The sequence below is a fragment of the Rhipicephalus sanguineus genome, chromosome 6 (assembly GCF_013339695.2).
Source record: "Rhipicephalus sanguineus isolate Rsan-2018 chromosome 6, BIME_Rsan_1.4, whole genome shotgun sequence".
In the NCBI taxonomy this organism is placed as follows: Eukaryota; Metazoa; Arthropoda; class Arachnida; order Ixodida; family Ixodidae; genus Rhipicephalus; species Rhipicephalus sanguineus.
Window position 1 is genome coordinate 159,510,317 of NC_051181.1, and position 17,938 is coordinate 159,528,254.

A 17,938-nucleotide genomic window follows, 5' to 3' on the forward strand; every position below is an offset into this window, starting at 1 on the left:
GCATGTTATGACCCGTAGAGGATCAGCTTAATGTGCCTAAAAATACATAGAACATTTCATGCTAATCAGGAACCGTAACAATAATCTTGGTGCATGTCAGCAACATCGGAGTTCGTATAAATGCAGTTTACAAAAGCAACAATTCAATCCTACAGAATTGGCTAGACAGGAAAATAGTTTGCATTCAAGAACGTTATTGAGGTGGTCATGTCTGGTTTGGGTTATCACATTTCAAAACCGGATATGCATTTCCCACCGACAGCACTAATAGTACTTTGACCACAATGACTGCTGAAACAGCTCATAAAGTAGAGTTTAACAATAAGAGTTAAAGCTGCACACTCAGAGTAGGAAGATAATAACTATGTTAAATGTTAACAGAGCAGTACAATGTAGTCCTCCCACAATGTCTGAATCCAACATTTTCAATAACCTTTTCTTTCAAAACCTTTCCACATAGTTGTAAAGGCATTCATTGCCTTGCACTTCCTTTATTTCGAGTCAGCTTTTGAGACAAAGCACTACATAAAATTGGTTATAAAAGGCAGTGGAGCTAAGTTTGAGGATTAGATATTTATGCGTGCCAACATTACCCAGCAATTTATTTCCCCACATTATGGAACATCTAGGAGCTCTTTCAGAACAAGAATCTGTCGTTAGCTCCAACTACTATACAAAACAAGACAAGGTACATTGAGTATATTAGACGATAGCTCGCTACACAATATTCCAAAATAAATGCTTAGTAATTGCACTTATAAGCAGCGTTATTATGGAGCTGCAACCATGACGACCAGCGTTTTTTAAACGATGTGAACCACATGTAAAACAATCAATTGTACCGTATAGCAACTCTCAATAAGAGGGTAAACTGTGCAATAGCATGTACACGTGAGGACGAATGGCTTTGGCCAGGCTACAAGCTACGATTTTTCTGTTAATGCAGGTTGCGTCGGGTCAATCGTCATCCGCTGGAAGTGCTTGGCTTCCACTGCTCCTCTGTTTACCCAGAATACTTTCCTCAGCTTGACCAGAGATACGTCTCTCGACATTTCGTAGAACGCGTGCTTGTTTGGAGCTGACCCAAGGCCACTACGATAGACCTGCACCCGCCTTTACTCTTACGCCCGTTTCACTGCGACGTGGACGCGGTACCAGGCGTTGTTGAGGACACCACGCAGGTTCCAGACACCGGCAACACCTTCAGGTTGCGAATTGTACGATGAGTCGACGGCTTTGCACACAATCTCCAGCTTGTCTGTATCCTTGGGCACTGGAAGATCGATCTGCAAGACATTCCAGATAGCCATCAAGTTATTTGTATGCAGTGGCCACGCACGTTTTTACATAAAATGATGGCCATTATTCAGCCTAGTCAGGGTGTCAGCCTGCATAGCAGGACTAATCAAAAGAGGCCTTGCATCTTAAATTTCAGTTTGCATAAAGCTGTAGCAATAACAGGAAAGAAATAAAGGACAAGATTACATAAGTTGAAATTAAACTTTTCCTTCTTAAATATGCTGTTTGTGTAGGGTAGTTCCACGTGCTTTGAAGATGCAGTGTGCTAGAGACATGAAACATGACAGGAAGGTTAGAGTGTCACATTTCATTATTGCAAATAGTAGTAATATGTCAGGAACAAAAGAGGAGACACTTTTTTTCCTTTTACTGTGCTGTTTGCAGTCAGGTTGACGTATACACTCAAACCTCATTATAACAAAGTAGCACCTGCCACAAAAATAACTTCGTTATATCCGAAAATTCGTTATAAACGTTTATTTGCAACACTGTAGCTATGACAAGACTATTCTTCATTTACTTCGTTATAACGAGGTTTGAGTGTAAATGTGTCGTGACCCATGACTGCAAAACATAGGCCACGACAAGGCTGTCGGCAATAAGTGCATTGCTGTAGCACAGCGAGCAACATTGGTCCTATCAAGCTGGTGTGTAGTTCATGTCACTTCGTCATACAGTTTAATTGATTCATTTAATCAAGTACCTAGTGTGCAATAAGAAAGTGCTCCTAAAATCTGCACAGCCACTTGCATTGCACTGGTGGAGCTGCAATACTTGCCTTGAAATACCAAAACTAATTAGCCTCTGCTTGTAAATATGGCAATGACATACCTGCCAACTCTCCCAATTTTTATTTGATTTGCATACACAGATACACAAGGTCACAGAGAAAAGAGGGAGAGAGCAAGCTGGCAACTGCCACCTAGAGGGGCACAACGCTTGCCTACTCTTTCGGGAGGAGGGAAGAGACAGCAGAAAGAAAGCCATAAATCTCCCCAAAAAACAGCGCTAGAACTACTGTGAAAAGAAGATAACTAAGGACATCGATTCTAAAACTTTCTGCTCGCATGTGGAATGCTTAAGTCACTTTCGCTGCAGTACATTGGTGTCGTGCGAAAAGTGCATCAAGGTTGGCAAGGGGCTACTAGTTGTGACAGGACAAAGCAGACTTTGTCCCTTCATTAAGCACGCGCCATATAATTACGAGCACCAGTACGATCACTCAAGTCTCCAAACTTGCCTAGCGATCATTCGTTTGCGACATCGCTGCGGCCCTGAGAAACGGTAAGTTGTTACGCACACTTTCTTCTAGCGCTCAGTAACTTTTTGTCCTTACGTGCACCAGTTTTCCGATCTTGCATCCCTCCCCCTCCCCCGCTTTACGAATCTCCCGAATTTTGAGGTCGCCAGGTTAGCAGGTATGCAATGACCATTCAAAGTTCAAAGAGATTAGAGCAGGTATCTGAAACATGCGGCCCGGCCCACATTTATTTAAGGGGAGACGTGGGTCTTGAAAAGTGTGTTTTTAATAGTTGGGTGAACGGAATGAAACTTAATACACTTATTCAGTTTTTTTTTGCAGATTCCAAATCTGAGTAGATTTTTAATAGCTGCATTAGAACAAAAGATATGCTAGTTCTACAACGTTTTCTAGCACAATGCTTACGAGGATTTTTGGCCACTTCTTTTAGTTAAACACAAAAGCAAAGTATGTGGCAAGATTGCCAGAAAGCTGGTCTAGCCGATGATGCTATTTATTTTGTTATAATGTTGTTTACCAAATGATAATTCTCGATAATCATAAAGTGCATGAAGCAAAAATTTTTCACTCATATTTGCATCCATTTATTTTGCATTCGAAGTTCGATGAAAACAATCAAATTAGCATCATCGGCTAGAAGAGCTGTCTGGCAGTCTTGCCTCATATTTTGTTTTTGTGTTTGACAAAGCAAAGTTGCCAAAAAGTACTGTAAGAAATATGCTTTCAGAAATTGCACATCATTTGTTCTAATGCAGATAATAAAAATCTACTTGAAGATTTGGAATCTGCAGAAACAACTGAATGAGTATTAAATTTCATTCCAGTTAACCCAACTAATAAAAAAAAAATTCACGACCCACGTCTCCCCTTAAGTTTTCTTAATATGTTCATGAGCAACGCAGATTTCAGTCATTCTGGAGATCAGTGTCGATATGTTTCTCAAACTCAATGCCAGACCCCCTTTGGGAATTACCCATATATGAGGTATGGAAAGGGCCTTCTTTGAAATGGCAACGCTAACTGAGATTTCGTTCAATCTGCCCCCTGTCTGTCCTCCGTCTTGCGCTCTCTTGGCAATGCAATTAGAGTGGAGTGCCAAATGGGAGTGTACCAGTCATTTCATGTTCAATCCCTGTGAGGACTTCTTGGGAGATTTGTGTGGCAGAAGGAAAAGGTGCTGCTTACGAGTTACCTTCCAGAGTGTCCAGGCCCACGCTCTGTGCAATGAAGTGTCCTCGCTCTCCAACTGGGCAGGTATCCAGTTCTTACCACCATCTGCACTCACATCCACACGAACTACCTTACGGCCTCCCCCACTCCAAGCGTACCCTTTGACTTGTATTTTGCCATCCACAGGAGTCACCACATCTCCCTCAAGCGGCCTGCACACCACCGACGTTATGGGCAGCTCCTGGATTGCAGGTGCACTTTTGAAGTCCACCGTGTCCCAGTCGGTTGATGGGCAAAAGCCTGCACATAAGGGGAGCAAAGCTAGACTAAAAGGCCTCTCTAAAACGCTAAACGATATACAGTTGAACCCGGGTATATCGAACTCGCCAAAAAACGTTTATTAGTTCGATATATGGCACAATTCTATATAGGCCCGCTATAGGATTTGATGACACAAAGGCACATACCAATGAGAAAAGCACTTTATTAATATGGTGGCTTACTTGCGTGCCCTACTTTGGAACAAAATAGTCCGGGATTTTGTTCTGTTTCAACGAGTTCGCTGCCTGCGACAGCACGCACACCTCCACGTTGTCCAACGAGTCGGAGCAGCTGAGGCCGCAACCTTCCACATTCACGCAATAGCGCCGGACCAACGCAAGTGCACTAATCACTTCGGAGGATGTAGGCAACGGGCCATCGTCAATTTCCTTATTGCTGTCGCTTTGGCTCGTGGTCGGCACGACGTCTACAACGTAGTCCTCATCTTGTAGTTGGCCCATGATGGCGACATCATCGTCCGCACTGATGAACTTGTCAAATGTCGATCCGTACGCGGCGGCGACGTCAGACTTCTTCTGGCCACACTCGACTCGATTTATAATTTCGACTTTTGCGGCAAACGGCAAATTCTGCCTCTTTGCACAAGCCATGACGACAGCGCGCCAAGAAAGTTCACAGAGCGCCAACAGGCAACACCACCAGCACGGACCACGCTGAATGAGGACTCGAGGAAAAGAGGCAGCAGCAGGCACGCAAGCATAAAGAAAGAAAAATGGCGCTCATTTGTACCGCCTCCGCGCCTCGAAGAAAGCACGACGGCCTCTGATTGGCTGTAAGCACTGAGAGCAGGCCAGGATCATTTTTTGCAGGGGGGCGTTCGCCCGTGGACAGCCGGGTCTAAACCACTTTTTCTAGGGTGGCGTTGGCAGTTTTCCTCGCCACCGCGAGGGAAAGCCAACTTGCTGGGGCACTTTTGAGGCACATGGAGTTTGATATATCGGTTGTCGTTGCTATTTTCGTTCGATGTAACAGTAACTTTTGCTATATATTCTCGATGTAAATTTACCGTGTTTAGAAATTGTCCGATATACAGGATAATTTGATATAAACAGGTTCGATATAGTCGGGCTCGACTGTACTATGCTTGCAGGCATGTTTAAATTTGCACAAATGTGCCATTCACACCACTTGACCACTGGTCCAGATACGACTGTACTCACGGCCATACCCAGGAATTTTTTTCGAGGGATGTTTGTGTGTAGAACAGCTAACTTTGGCAAATGGTGGTCATGCAAGTATTTTAGTATCACCCCAAAAGTTAAAGCATGAAAAAAATTTCGGGGGGTGTCAGAACCCCCTCAACACCCCCTTAGTTACAGCCCTGATTGTACTGATCAAAAGAACAGTCTGGTGGGCTAGTTAATACTGCATGATACATTCTACAGTGCAAATGGGCACGTGGAACAGTGAAGGTGAAGACACACTTTTTTTTGCACATGGAATTTTTATATTATGCCATCGCATGGAAAGAGATAATGTGAAGGAACAAAATAAGCACTAACGCAGTGATCACTTTTCAGCACAATCATCCATCACAGGCCTCCATTACAGCATAAACGGGAATGTTTTTTTTAATAGGGAAACAGATGGGTAGCCCACACAGTTATTGCTTCTATTTATCTCAAATGTCTTTAAAATCTCCCTATCCACCTGACCTGTACTTTTGGATATCGCTTTCGTTTTGTAAAACGAAGGTGTAAGGCAACAGCAAGTGCAATGTGTAGCAACGACTGGTCATCTAGCTTCACACAGCACTGGTGACAAGCCTATGCATGTGAGCTGTTTACAGCAGCCAGGCTGAATCATCTAGTAGCACTGCTGCAAAGTTTGAACATGTCCTTCAAGATGCATGGCACGCCAGTGTTTGTGAATGCTGGGGATTGTTCCCTCACTGCTGGCTACATGCACTTGTAGCGCAGCTTGCTACGAATGCATTAAGTGAACGTGCAACCCGTGTTACCCAGGCTCAATTCTGTCTAACGCTGGAGATATTCTAAAGGCTTTTGTTGCACTTACCTATTCTACAGGGACTGAACGAGAATGAGCATACATCTAGTTGCAAATTTCACCGCACCCAAGTTTTCTAGGGAGAGAATAGGAATTTTTACTTTAAGAATGCAGCTATTTCAGACCCAGACTGTAGCACATACCCAGCAACCCAAAACTGTAGCACGAAAACTGTTAAATGCAGAGTCACAAAGTCAGTAAATATTTTGCTAATGCTGATGGCATCAAAATGCTGATGTCATCAAAATGATCAAACGCCATGGGCCCACTACACAGGACTCCATCAATTATTGAGGGACTAGAAGCTCAAACTTGCATGTATCGGTAACTTGCACCATTAAGGGGAGACGTGGGTCTTGAAAAAAGGTTAACTGAATGAAATTTAGTACACTTACTCAGTTTTTTCTGCAGATTCCAAATCTTCAAGTAGATTTTTATTATCTGCATTAGAACAAAAGATATGCAATTTTTGAGAGCATATTTCTTACGGTACTTTTTTGGCAACTTTGCTTTGTCAAACGCAAAAACAAAGTTTGTGGCAAGACTGCCAGAGAGCTCGTCTAGCCGATGATGCTAATTTTATTGTTTTTATCGAACTTCGAATGCAAAATAAATGCATGCAAATACGAGTGAAAAATTTTTGCTTCATACACTTTATGATTATCGAGAATTATCATTTGGTAAACAATAATATAAGAAAATAAATAACATCATCGGCTAGATCAGCTTTCTGGCAATCTTGCCACATACTTTGCTTTTGTGTTTGACGAAAAGAAGTGGCCAAAAATCCCCGTAAGCAATGTGCTAGAAAACGTTGTAGAAATAGCATATCTTTTGTTCTAATGCAGCTATTAAAAATCCACTCACAGATTTGAAATCTGCAGAAAAAATTGAATAAGTGTATTAAATTTCATTCTGTTCACCCAACTATTAAAAGCACACTTTTCAAGATCCACGTCTCCCCTTAAGACACTACAAACTCCGCTATCCAGTTCAACAGCACATAACCGAGCCAGTTGGCAACCTGCATTCCATTTGCAAAGGCCGTCAGACAACTGTGCACGTGGGGGCATCATTTAGCAAAAGCTGGCCAATGGTAACATGTCTCATTTTCTTGAGTGTAGCCCGCACAAAATATGCAGAAAATTCAGAGCTAAAGTTGAGGTGCGGGTTATATGCAAATTTTGGTGTGCAAGTTGGTTTCACGGTAATGCAAGAGAGGCAGCTTCATGGCTTCACGTGGGGACTTTGTTTTCTTCTGCAGTTATGAGTTGGGACTGCGGGTTATACTTGAGAAAATGCCGTATGCCTGTGCTGTTGTATTATATGAGTGTAAATATTACATCTGAAACTCTCTTACTACACCTTATCTGCGCTGGCTTCACACTGGGTAGTGCTTCACATTGGGTCATTTCCTTAAATGTGACAAGGTGCGATAAGATTTTACACTACACGGTGAAGTGCCGAAATCTCATATGGCCGACGAAGTTGCTGCTCCAGCATCAAGGCAGAAATTGAGTGGAAATATGGTCTGCCAACATTTCCCTGCTCCAAACGGTACACAATACATCTCTCGTCAGCCTATTGGACATCCCTACCTTTAGCCTCTTTGAAGTGAGTCTGGTGAACACCCACCTTTGTAATCGTTCTGTTGCCAGTGCGATTCACTTTCTGTAGGGCTCAGCTGGATGCGTGACAGCCACTTCACATTGCGAGCACCAACGATTCCCGGCACAATCGCTCTCAGGGGAAAGCCATGGTCACGAGGCAACACCTCGCCATTCATCTCATATGCCAGGAGTACATCCCCCTATGGGTACCAAAGGAGAGAGAAAAAAAAAAAAAGAAGTGTAATACATTAAACTGACCACCAAGAGTGTTTCTCAAGGCTTGATTAAATCTTTTCAAATCAAATTTAAAAATTTTTCCAAACACATTTGCAATGGTCTAGAAGGCTAAAAGCCACATTCTGCAGCTTGACAGTGGCCCAAAAACCAGATAAAATGCAGGGCTTGACTTCGTGGCACACATCTCAATATGCACGGCCTCTACGTGCATGCCATACCATTAACATGTAGCAACAGATTTTTGGAGGTCATTCCTCCTTTTCTGCATGTTCATATCAAGAGACGACATTACACATTTTCTGAGTGATACATTACGTTATTATATTTAATTGCTAAGTAGTGTCAACTTACCGTCGACCCCTTATGACTCCATGAGTGCATGAATGTACGAATGCAAGTGGGATCTATTTTTAGCACAAGTTGTTTAAGTTCATTGAGATGTTTTCCTTTTTGCCTGAAGTATACCATCTAACCGTCATGTGTACGGGTAACTCTATTTTTTTCTGCCTTCTACTTTGCCTAACATTAGTTATGCTCCACTGAAGCAGCAGCCTGCATGACATGACCACAATAAAAAAAGTAACATGTATTTTAATTTTTGTGCTTTGATCAAATAATGTGTTGTACTTCATGCACTGGACGGTCATGAATCAAACAGAAACTTCATGCATCAAACAGAAATGTCGTGCCAAAATTCCACTGCCTACAATATTCACATGAACGACATAATATTTATTGCACTGGCACAGCAATGCAGTTCTTTTATGATGACAATCATATTCACACATACAGTATGCTCTCGATAATTCATACTCGAGGGTACCCCAGGATTTTGCTTGAATTATCAGAAGATTGAACATACCAACCTAACCTGTGTTCCAATGGTACATTTACATACAACATACCTGCCAACCCGGAGACCTTGAAATTTGGGAGTGTCGAAAAGCGGGGTATTTTAGACATCGTCAAGCATTCTGGTACACGTTATTATATGGTGCATACTTGTGTGTGGTAATTAAGGGACAAAATGTGCTGTGTCCTGTGACAGCTGGTAGCCCCTTCCCAATCTTAGTACGCTTTTCCGCATGACACCGGTGTACTGCAGCGAAAGTGACTCAAGATGCATTCAGCACATGATAAACAAAGACCAGACTGTCTTGTTTGTTTGTTTCTTTCCTTTCTCAATCAACACGCAATTGTTTGTTGCGCATGGTTTGGCTAAATTGGCTGCTTTTCAGACAGGCAATTGCCTGTCTACAAAGGCTGGTCTGGACATTTAACTTTTATTTCATTTTTCTTCCTTTCAAATACCAGAACTCAATCAGAAACGAAAGTATTGCACAAAGGGGAATTGCGCAGTGCTGCCAAACCGGATGTGTGCACCTGTCAATGGCGATGACTGGACAGCATGCACCATACTGTTAATGTTCGAGCCACACACTCTGTTTGCATTTTATTTGACACCGATAGTACATGGGTGGCAGAAATGGCTAAACCCTTCATAAAACTTTCAAAAGCGTGTAACTGACCTTTGGATCCACACCCTTGCTTGCTGGAAAAGAGGAACCATAGGGTGTCCCTGTAGGGTCTGTGTCTAAACCCTCCATGACAATGTGCTGTATGCGCTCATCAGAAAGGTCAACTCCAAGATAGCGCAGTACATCCACCAGTCTCGCCCCTGACCAGGTGGCATTGCCAATGGCACAGGGACCCCAGTCAAGGCCCTTCACTTTTTTAATCTGCAAGTATAAACACCAGATTTGTCACAAGTCGCTACACTGATCTGACCTGCATCGACCACGCAAGTGCAGGCTCTCAGATTCTGGAAAACTAGCTACACTCAGTCATCACAGAGGGGTTAATCTCCTACTGACCTTACAAAAGTTATATGAGCACAGGTGACCACAGTTGATAGTTTAAACAGAACGGAGTGTCATGTCAAGAGAATGTGACATAACCATTACTTTGAAGGCTGGATTGCAAATGTTGCTTTCAACCAGTCAATTTAGTATAAAATCTACCTTTTGGCAGCAGCTTTCACCCAGCATTTCTTGTCCAAGAAGGTGGGTTTAGTTAGTCATACATAAAACCACAAAAATGTTCAGACTGGTGGCGATAATATTTATTCAAGTACGCTACACATTGGCCACTAAAAACTGATCAACATTGATATACCCAATCACTGTTCTGCTATAACAACTGTCAAATGAGTACAATGTCTTTAACGTTTCTGTTATTATTGCCCCAGCAAAAGTGAGCAAGGTTGCATTTCTGTGACTTAATTCCTTGCTGTAAAAGCAACAGGGGGGGAGCAATGTTTATCACACCACGGCTTCTGGACCCCCAGATTCTAAGGGTCCAGAGATCCTACATAAGAGGGAAGGTAAGGTACTACGAGACGAACACTTCACAGCAAGACTGCGATGGGTCATCTTGTGCGCTTAGTGCAGTAGACTATTACTGGTGCAGTCGTGGTTCTACAAGACTGGTGCTTGTTTTCTGTGATGCAACCATTCTCCTGCATAATGTATAAAACCATGCTGTAATTGATGATATTGTAGCACTCTCTAGGAGCAGAGGCTTTGCACCATTATAGGGTAACCATAAAGATAAGGAAAAAAAACAGACGACCAATTTTGTGCCCAGTATATTTTTTTTTAAAGGGGTACTGACATGAAAAGCCTAGAAAATGTACTGCTAAGTGTGAGTGCACCCTGAAAAAGCCATCACAGTACGTTTTTAAAAGCTAGTTTCGGTTCCTACGGTATGTCACGGTACGGTATGAGCTTGTCACGTGCTCGCTCAGCATACTCTGGCATTTCCACGGCCGCTCCACACTATGCTTCCGTTGGGCGACGCACAGGCGGCCATTCTGAATGTTTTGGCAACGCACAAGCGGCCATGCAGGAAGTTTTGGTACCCAACTTCATCACAACTAAGACTGCTGCGTGAACTCACCATAATTAGTACTGTAGCCCGACGTCAAGCTGGTGTCGACGTCGGTACGTGCGCCATAGGAAAATTGACTTTAATATCAAAATAAAATCTTATTAGCATTTGCCGAGCTTCGTACTTGCTCAGAGCAGTCTCTGTATACAAAAGACTTGTATGGCAGAGTAAACTCGCCTTTGAAAAATGGTGTCAGTACCCCTTTAATATACAGATAATATTTGATTATACGTCACTATAGCTGTCATATGCATGTGGATGCTCTTACTCTTTAAAAAAAATTATGAGCAGGTGACATCTGAGGGCTTCTGTGGATAGTTAGTGCATCAAAGTACTTGCGACAATGTTTGAGATCACTAAGGACTAGCACTGACAACTACTCATGCACTGCCCACTTGCCTTGTTCTGTTCAGAGCGTCGATTGCCAGCACACTGAATAACAGAAGTGATGGACACTTTAGGGAACTTGGTCTTGATCTCATCCAGGGTCAGCTCGTGGCATTTACCATCTGGGTCCTCTATCTCCAGAACATAGTGCTCTGGGTCCACGTCAGGCACAGGCATGTGGTTCCGCACGTAGAATAACTCACTGTACTGGCAAAGGTAAACACCAATGTTAGTTTCTGCATTCTATATTATATGCTTAGCAAGACCAGTAGGCGTGGCTGCTTTTACGAACCCTTGAACTTTTAAAACTCCTCCTTACAGTGGCGTAAATCCAGTTAAATCACAAGGGGGGACACACATCTTGCCATGGCGGCCATTTTGTTTTGTATTTATTTATATAAAAATTGTAATCATGCTTTGAAACAATATTTTAAAAAATGAGCGTGGGTTCCCAGCTCATGTAATTGCTCTGTTCTATTGAGTCTCCTCCAAAAGTGGCCAGGCGGCAGTTGCGATTTCAAGTCTCACAAAGCTGAAGGGTACTGAACACAGGCATACACACACTACAAAATAAATAGGCATTAACAAAAAAAGTTATTGCACTATACTTAACTCTCAAGCAATTCAAATATATGGCATTTAAAAGATAAATCTCAAGGGGGGAGAATGCAAGGGGTGCCCCCCCCCCCCAGCCTGAACAAAAGGGGGGTAGACCCCCCTTCCCCCCCCCCCCCCCGTGATTTACGCCAATGCCTCCTTAACTTGATCTTGCCATCTCCATTAACTGCAGATTGCCAGCAATAAACAATTTCCAACTGCAAAACTACAGAAACATATTTGACAGCTTTATTTTTCATTGCCGACCACAAGGATGATGATTACCTTTTATGTGCAGTAATTGTAGAAAATTTCTGCACACTGACCTAGCGTTTGCATCCATAGAAAAAAAAAAGCTATATCAGTCATGAAATAGAAAGTTGGCACTCAACTAAATAAAAGTGCAAATAGAATGATTACATATGCATCCTTAATACGAGTTTGCTTTGTATCATCAAAGTCACGCCATTAAGAAGTCGCAACATTAAGCGAGTGCTAATGTTCCCTTGTACATGACATTCTTTGCACAGAAATTGTTTGCCTAAATCAGTCCTTATGCTTCCCTTTGCATAACTATGCTTCCCTTTGTGCATAACTGACTTCAGACGTCACAGGAAATCAGCGAACTCCCTTCATAAAAAGATCCTTAGACAGAAGGGCAACTGTGCGACACTGAGCTCATTTTCCTTGGGTAATGACAGAGTATAAGAAGTTGACAGTGTGGCTATATGATAAGGGCACTATGCTGCACTATGCTACTTTGCTAATATTATTCTTTAATGTTCGTGTGCTGGTCAGCAGCTGGTCATTAGTATATAATGAATGCAGCAAGGGGAGAGTGTTTGCGCACTTGGGTGTCCTGTAGTTGTCAGCAAGTGTGGCCAGGGGTGGCTCTGCATTGAAGGGCTTGACAGAGGCCGGCTTCAGGTCACGGTGCCTCTTGGGGTCAAACAGGTATGGGTCCTCAATGCCCGCAGATGCAGCACCAACGTCATCTGCTGCCAAGTTGCCAATGCGAAATGTCTCCAACAAGGCGAGTATCTGCACAGAAGCAGCAATTTATGCATGCAGCAACCAGTGGGTTGCTTCAAGGTAGCTCCAATACTTCAGGACAGTGTGTGTGACCCTGCTATTTGGTAATCCAATTAGAAAAAAAAAGTGGACAATGTGCAAGTATTTTGCAAAAAGAAAGTTAAGTATTTGAGTATGTCTGACTTCTCAACTGGAATATGAATATTCTGAACTTGCTGCCCTTATGAACAAAATATGGAACATTCTTCAATTAAAATTACACAGGCAACGGAGAAAACTGTAAAGCTGCTTTGTGTTGAACAAAATATGGAACATTCTTCGATTAAAATTACACAGGCAACGGAGAAAACTGTAAAGCTGCTTTGTGTCCTTTTGTACATACACTGCACTCACATGTTCAAGCATGGTTAGTTGGGAAGCTTACATTTGAGCTGGAAGGCCACTAAAATTCCATAAATAGCGACACTTAAAATAACGGAACAAAGCAAATAACAGGCATTTTACGAGGCATGGATCACGTTTTTCGTTTATATTTTCGGCAATGAACTCCACCTGAACACGTTTCTGCCCAGGGTACGCAGGTAATGACGTGTTGACAAAGAAACTGTTGGAGGCATATGTTCCTCGTTACCAGTCAGGGATGGTACTGGCAATACATCTCATCAATATTTTGAGCAAAGAATTGCAGTCTGACACGTTGCTGTCAAGGGTGCACAAGTAATAACGCATTGGTAAATGAGCTTTTGGGGGCATTCCTTGTTAAAAGCTATGAAACATACTAACGATATGTATGCTCATTTATTTAACAATGATTTGCAGTTTGACATATTGCTGTCAAGCGTGCTTGAGTGTTGAGAGCATGTGCTACAGTCTTCGTCAAACATTAGCATGCAAATAAAGAAGGCAAGTGGACCAGGTGGAGGGGGAAAGATAGGTGGGCATCTAAACCAGCCAGATTTCGAAATTTAGTTGTATTGTTGCAACTGTGCACTAGTCTACAACAAATACATAGCCGTGCCAGTTTTTCAAAACGGTGCCGTAACAGCGTAGTTACACACGTTTGATGATCCATTATAACGAAAAACAGTGCAAGACAGGGATGAAAAGGGGCATACACACGAGCACTGACTTGCAACAGATTTTATTTCCAGCAGTGCATGAAATATATAACATACACCAGAAAATAAAGAAATGTTCGACAATCACATGAAGTTGTCTGCTCGTTACAACCTCTAGCTCATTTAACTATACGTGTCAAGAAACTTTTTCTTTTTCGTTCAGCACTAGTGACGCCATGCTTACACATGCACCATCCTGTTTTTCTACATTTGCAGCTTCACTTATTAATCTGGTCATATTGTCGGATGAGCAGCTAAGCACTGTCGTACTTTCAAAAAGTGGGGACACATCCACAATCACTGAAGAATAATCCTAAATGACTGGAAACAGCTGTGTTGACATTTTAACAGCACTTCTGAAGTCTATCATGCAAGCACCTGCCAGTCTGGCCAATGTATGCTTGACCGCATGACAAGGGTATAGAACAGACTACACTGCGCATGCATTTTACAAAACGTCTGCTGTGCTGCGTGGAGAAAGTGCCCATTGCCCCATTTTTTGCTTTATTTACGTATCTGATCCTGAAGACGCTCAGGGGCAGAAAACACCATCTGGACTCCTACTCTACTACCTATATTTTTGAGGTTGTGGGAGATGCGATGCAAGTAAGGCATGGCCACTACATTTTTCTTTTTTTTTTTTTTTAAGTGTCATCCCACTGCATGCTTCATCCTTGCATCACCTCTGCAAACTCTCAGCCGCTGAAGTCAGTATTGGTGAAGGATAGTCAGCTTCTCCCAGTAGTTTAGCTTGCCTTAGCAAGCTATCTTCTACCCTGTGCTCACAGCATTTTTTGAGGGCACTGTCAAAACAAGAGGAAATGACTGCACGTTTCACCAGCTTAGAGTGGGCAGATTTAAATGGAAGCGCAGGTTTCCTGCCCTTGAGCTTGTACCCCCAGCAGGTACCTTGGTCAGAGAAAAGTAGCCCTAAATCTAAAAATCTAATGAAGCCCTCAACAGGAACTTCATGTGTCAATTCTAAATGGTTAAGACACTCGGAAAACACTTCCTTTGTACTTAAAACAATGGAATTAAAACCTGATGTGTTAGTGTTTAAAACAAATTATCCCAAAGAGGCCCTTGTTCGTTTCGCTCTTTCCTTCGCTATGCTCATCAGCTCGTCTCTCCTCCTGGCCGAGTGCTCCTCCGCTGCAATCGCAGCATGTGACGACAATGTTGACGTCAAGGCGAACGCTGAGGCGGCCGAGAATTTCCAAAAAGCCCGGAGAGGAGAATGGATTGTTTCTAGGAATTTGTGGGACACCAGCGGCTCATAGCGCTGCCGCATTTGGCAGTGCATTCTGAACTCGATGTGCGTGTTTACTTGAAATGCTAAAAAATTATCGAAGGTGGTTTAGGGGCCCTTTAAGAACACTGTGGCAGAACAGTGCAGAAAACGCGACGAAGAGCTCACAGGACACAGCGCTACTTAGTCCTGTTTTCTGCTCTGTTCTGCCACAATTCTCTCCACAATGTTCTGCCCACTGATCTCCATTGGAGGAGCTGGATGACGCATCGAGCACGCGGGCGTGAAGCCACCGGAAGCCGCCGTTTGTGTCCCGGAAGAGAGGTTTTCTCTTCTTTTTTTAAAGAAATACCTGCCTGTAGCGCAGTAAACTGTACGAATCGACCGGAAAAGTCGCCAAGGAAGACATTTCACGCGTAATTACCTCAAAGTTGCACTACTTTTTACGCATTTTGCACGTTGCAGCACTCCGCCATATTCGGACGGTGTCGGCACGGCGTCTGTCATCTTTCGTGTAGCGTTCATCGGCGTTTCAAGTGAGGCGTAATTGCAGAGTTTTAATAAATAAAAAAGAAAAACGACCATAACAACAGCTGCCGCCCGAGAATATTTTAATTGTGCAACTGAGACGGACAGAAGACGCCAGCGTCCGGGACAAACAGGGGACCTTCCGGTGGCTTCACAAGCGCCCGCCTCGCAGAGCGGGGATGCGCCGTCCAGCCTTTTTAATGGAGGTCAGTGGTTCTGCCACAGTGCTCTGTTCTGCCACAACCACGGGATTGGGTTAACTGGTGAGACGTGAGAGAGGAATTTGCCCTGCAGTGGGCATAGTTGATCAAAGCTGTACAAGTTGAATGTCTCTGCTGTCTCTCTCCACATTTCCTTTTGTAACCTTAAGTTTGACAGTCGTACAGTATTCGTAGATGTGCCTTGCGTTTTAAGCTGTAACATACACACACACACAAAACATGGCATTTCCATAAGAGCAACGAATAGGGTCACCACCTGTCGGTCCGCACCTAAAACCGGCCGCCATTGGCCGGTTTTCTTGTCATAATATTTATCCGGAGTTCTTTCTTTTCTGGGGCATTTTATCCCACCAAACACGAAACCTCTATAAAACGTTTTATAGAGGTTTATAAAGGTTTTAAACGTTTTAAAGAGGTTTTGTGTTTCATGGGATAAGCCTCAGTTCAACAACTACGACAGTAAGTATTCATTGTCAATCACCAAAACCCTTACGCTATTAGTCAACCAGTTTCTCTTATTCCTTCAAGTGCAGCAATCATTCGAATAGAGCATATTATTGCGCGTAGGGTTCGTTTGTCTGTGTATGTCACCGGCCTGGTGTATTCAGACGCAAAGAAGGGCTCTTTATGGATGAAGTATGTGCAGTTCCTTTTCAGTGCAGCACATTCAGAGCAATGACCAATACCTCACTTTTAGTACAGGCGTCATTCCAATCACGTGCATTTTTACACCAGCCATTCGGCTAGTTGGTTAGCTCAGTGTTGCGCTTCTGTGCACATGTACATTCAGTTTTTTCGCTCAAGGAAAGCACTTAATGTTACATTAAATGGCACTGCATGCCAAAAGGTTTAACATGGCACCTGTTGTTGACAATTAATTTCACCTCTTGTTAAGCCCCCCCCCCCCCTTTCCCCCCGAAGGACCGATTTTATTTTCGGGGAAAGGTGGCAACCCTAGCAACGAAGCTAATAAAGCATCTCGAATCAACCACAATTAATGTATTCACTCAAAAACACAGGGTGTTGTAAGGACACCCTGTGCATTTGAGGATGTCCACATACCTCGGGAGTCTTGTGGACTGCGTAGATATTCCAGAACGGGTCGATGCCTCCACCGGCGCCGAGTAGAATCTTGTCTCCACCCGGGTGTTCGTCCACGAATTCGGTAACGTCGTAGACACCACATCGGAACGAAATCCATACTCTCGTCTCTTTTCTGTCGTGCTTGGCGACTTCTTCGGCGGTGTAGACTGGCAAGCCGTCCACAGGTTCATCTGCTTTCGTTTCTGCAAACGAGATTGTTAATCAAACCTGCAGGAGGAGCAACAAGTCTCGGTTTTTATCGCATAGCAATGTAGATGCGCTGAGTGAAGCACAGACGAGAAACGTAACAAGGGACCACTAGTCCTGTCCCTTGTTACGTTTCTCGTCTGTGCTTCACTCAGCGCATCTACATTGCTATGCCGTACCAACTAGCCCAAATTGAAGCTTTGCTGCTCGGTTTGTACCTTGCTTGGCCTGGACCGGAGACGACTTCCAGTAGGCGAAAAGCCCCAATGATATGGCGCCGCCAAGGAGAGCCCACGCGCGCCCGCTGCTCTGTTTAAGTTCATCGCCGTCCGTTCTTCCTTGCGCACAGGCGCCATATGACAGAGCCCGCCGGTTGACGATGCGGTACGACGTCATGCTTTTTGGTAGCGCGGCGCTCCGTGCCAAGGCATGTATCAAACGGGAATAGCGTGAACAAAACGCCATCCTTCATCTGCGTAGGCGAAGAACTGCAACGCGTCAAGAGGATTGAATTCCTTGTAGCGGTATCATCTGCCGGCAGGGCATTTCCCTTTGAAACACCTGTTCAAACCGTGCTTGATATTTGACCGACTTGACCGCGTGACTGATTTTAGATTAAGTTGCCAGACTCGATTCGCTGT

General features: G+C 43.5%; 2 protein-coding genes across 4 annotated transcripts in view; one reads left to right on the plus strand and one right to left on the minus strand.

Moving 5' to 3' along the window:
- LOC119396904 (transmembrane protein 135) overlaps window positions 1-1,518 on the plus strand; it is a 27,449-nt gene extending 25,931 nt beyond the window's left edge. For both annotated transcript variants that reach the window (XM_037664279.2, XM_037664280.2), the window contains one exon: window positions 947-1,518. In XM_037664279.2, the coding sequence (XP_037520207.1) occupies window positions 947-1,082 (136 nt within the window). In that variant the 3' untranslated portion in view covers window positions 1,083-1,518. The remainder of the gene's footprint in view (window positions 1-946) is intronic.
- On the minus strand, window positions 1,052-17,889 carry LOC119396903 (sulfite oxidase). 2 transcript variants are annotated; one of them, XM_037664278.2, is made up of 8 exons: window positions 17,516-17,889; window positions 17,070-17,293; window positions 12,710-12,900; window positions 11,275-11,464; window positions 9,456-9,665; window positions 7,715-7,889; window positions 3,889-4,030; window positions 1,052-1,286 (listed from the first exon to the last, which is right to left on the minus strand). In XM_037664278.2, exons 1-8 carry the CDS (start codon window positions 17,760-17,762, stop codon window positions 1,133-1,135), a joined length of 1,533 nt encoding a protein of 510 aa, XP_037520206.1. In that variant the 5' UTR covers window positions 17,763-17,889; the 3' UTR covers window positions 1,052-1,132. The 2 variants fall into 2 exon arrangements, with proteins under 2 accessions (XP_037520206.1, XP_037520204.1); XM_037664276.2 differs by having other exon boundaries at window positions 3,753-4,030.
- Between the last annotated feature and the right edge of the window lie 49 nt (window positions 17,890-17,938).

Coding starts and splice junctions, on each gene's coding strand:
- LOC119396903 (XM_037664276.2), bottom strand. CDS start 17,762: ATGGCGTTTTGTTCACGCTATTCCCGTTTGATACATGCCTTGGCACGG. Junction 12,901..17,069: donor CAGTCCACAAGACTCCCGAG/GTATGTGGACAT, acceptor GCTTCTGTGCAG/ATACTCGCCTTGTTGGAGAC. Junction 1,287..3,752: donor GGGCCTGGACACTCTGGAAG/GTAACTCGTAAG, acceptor AATGTCTTGCAG/ATCGATCTTCCAGTGCCCAA.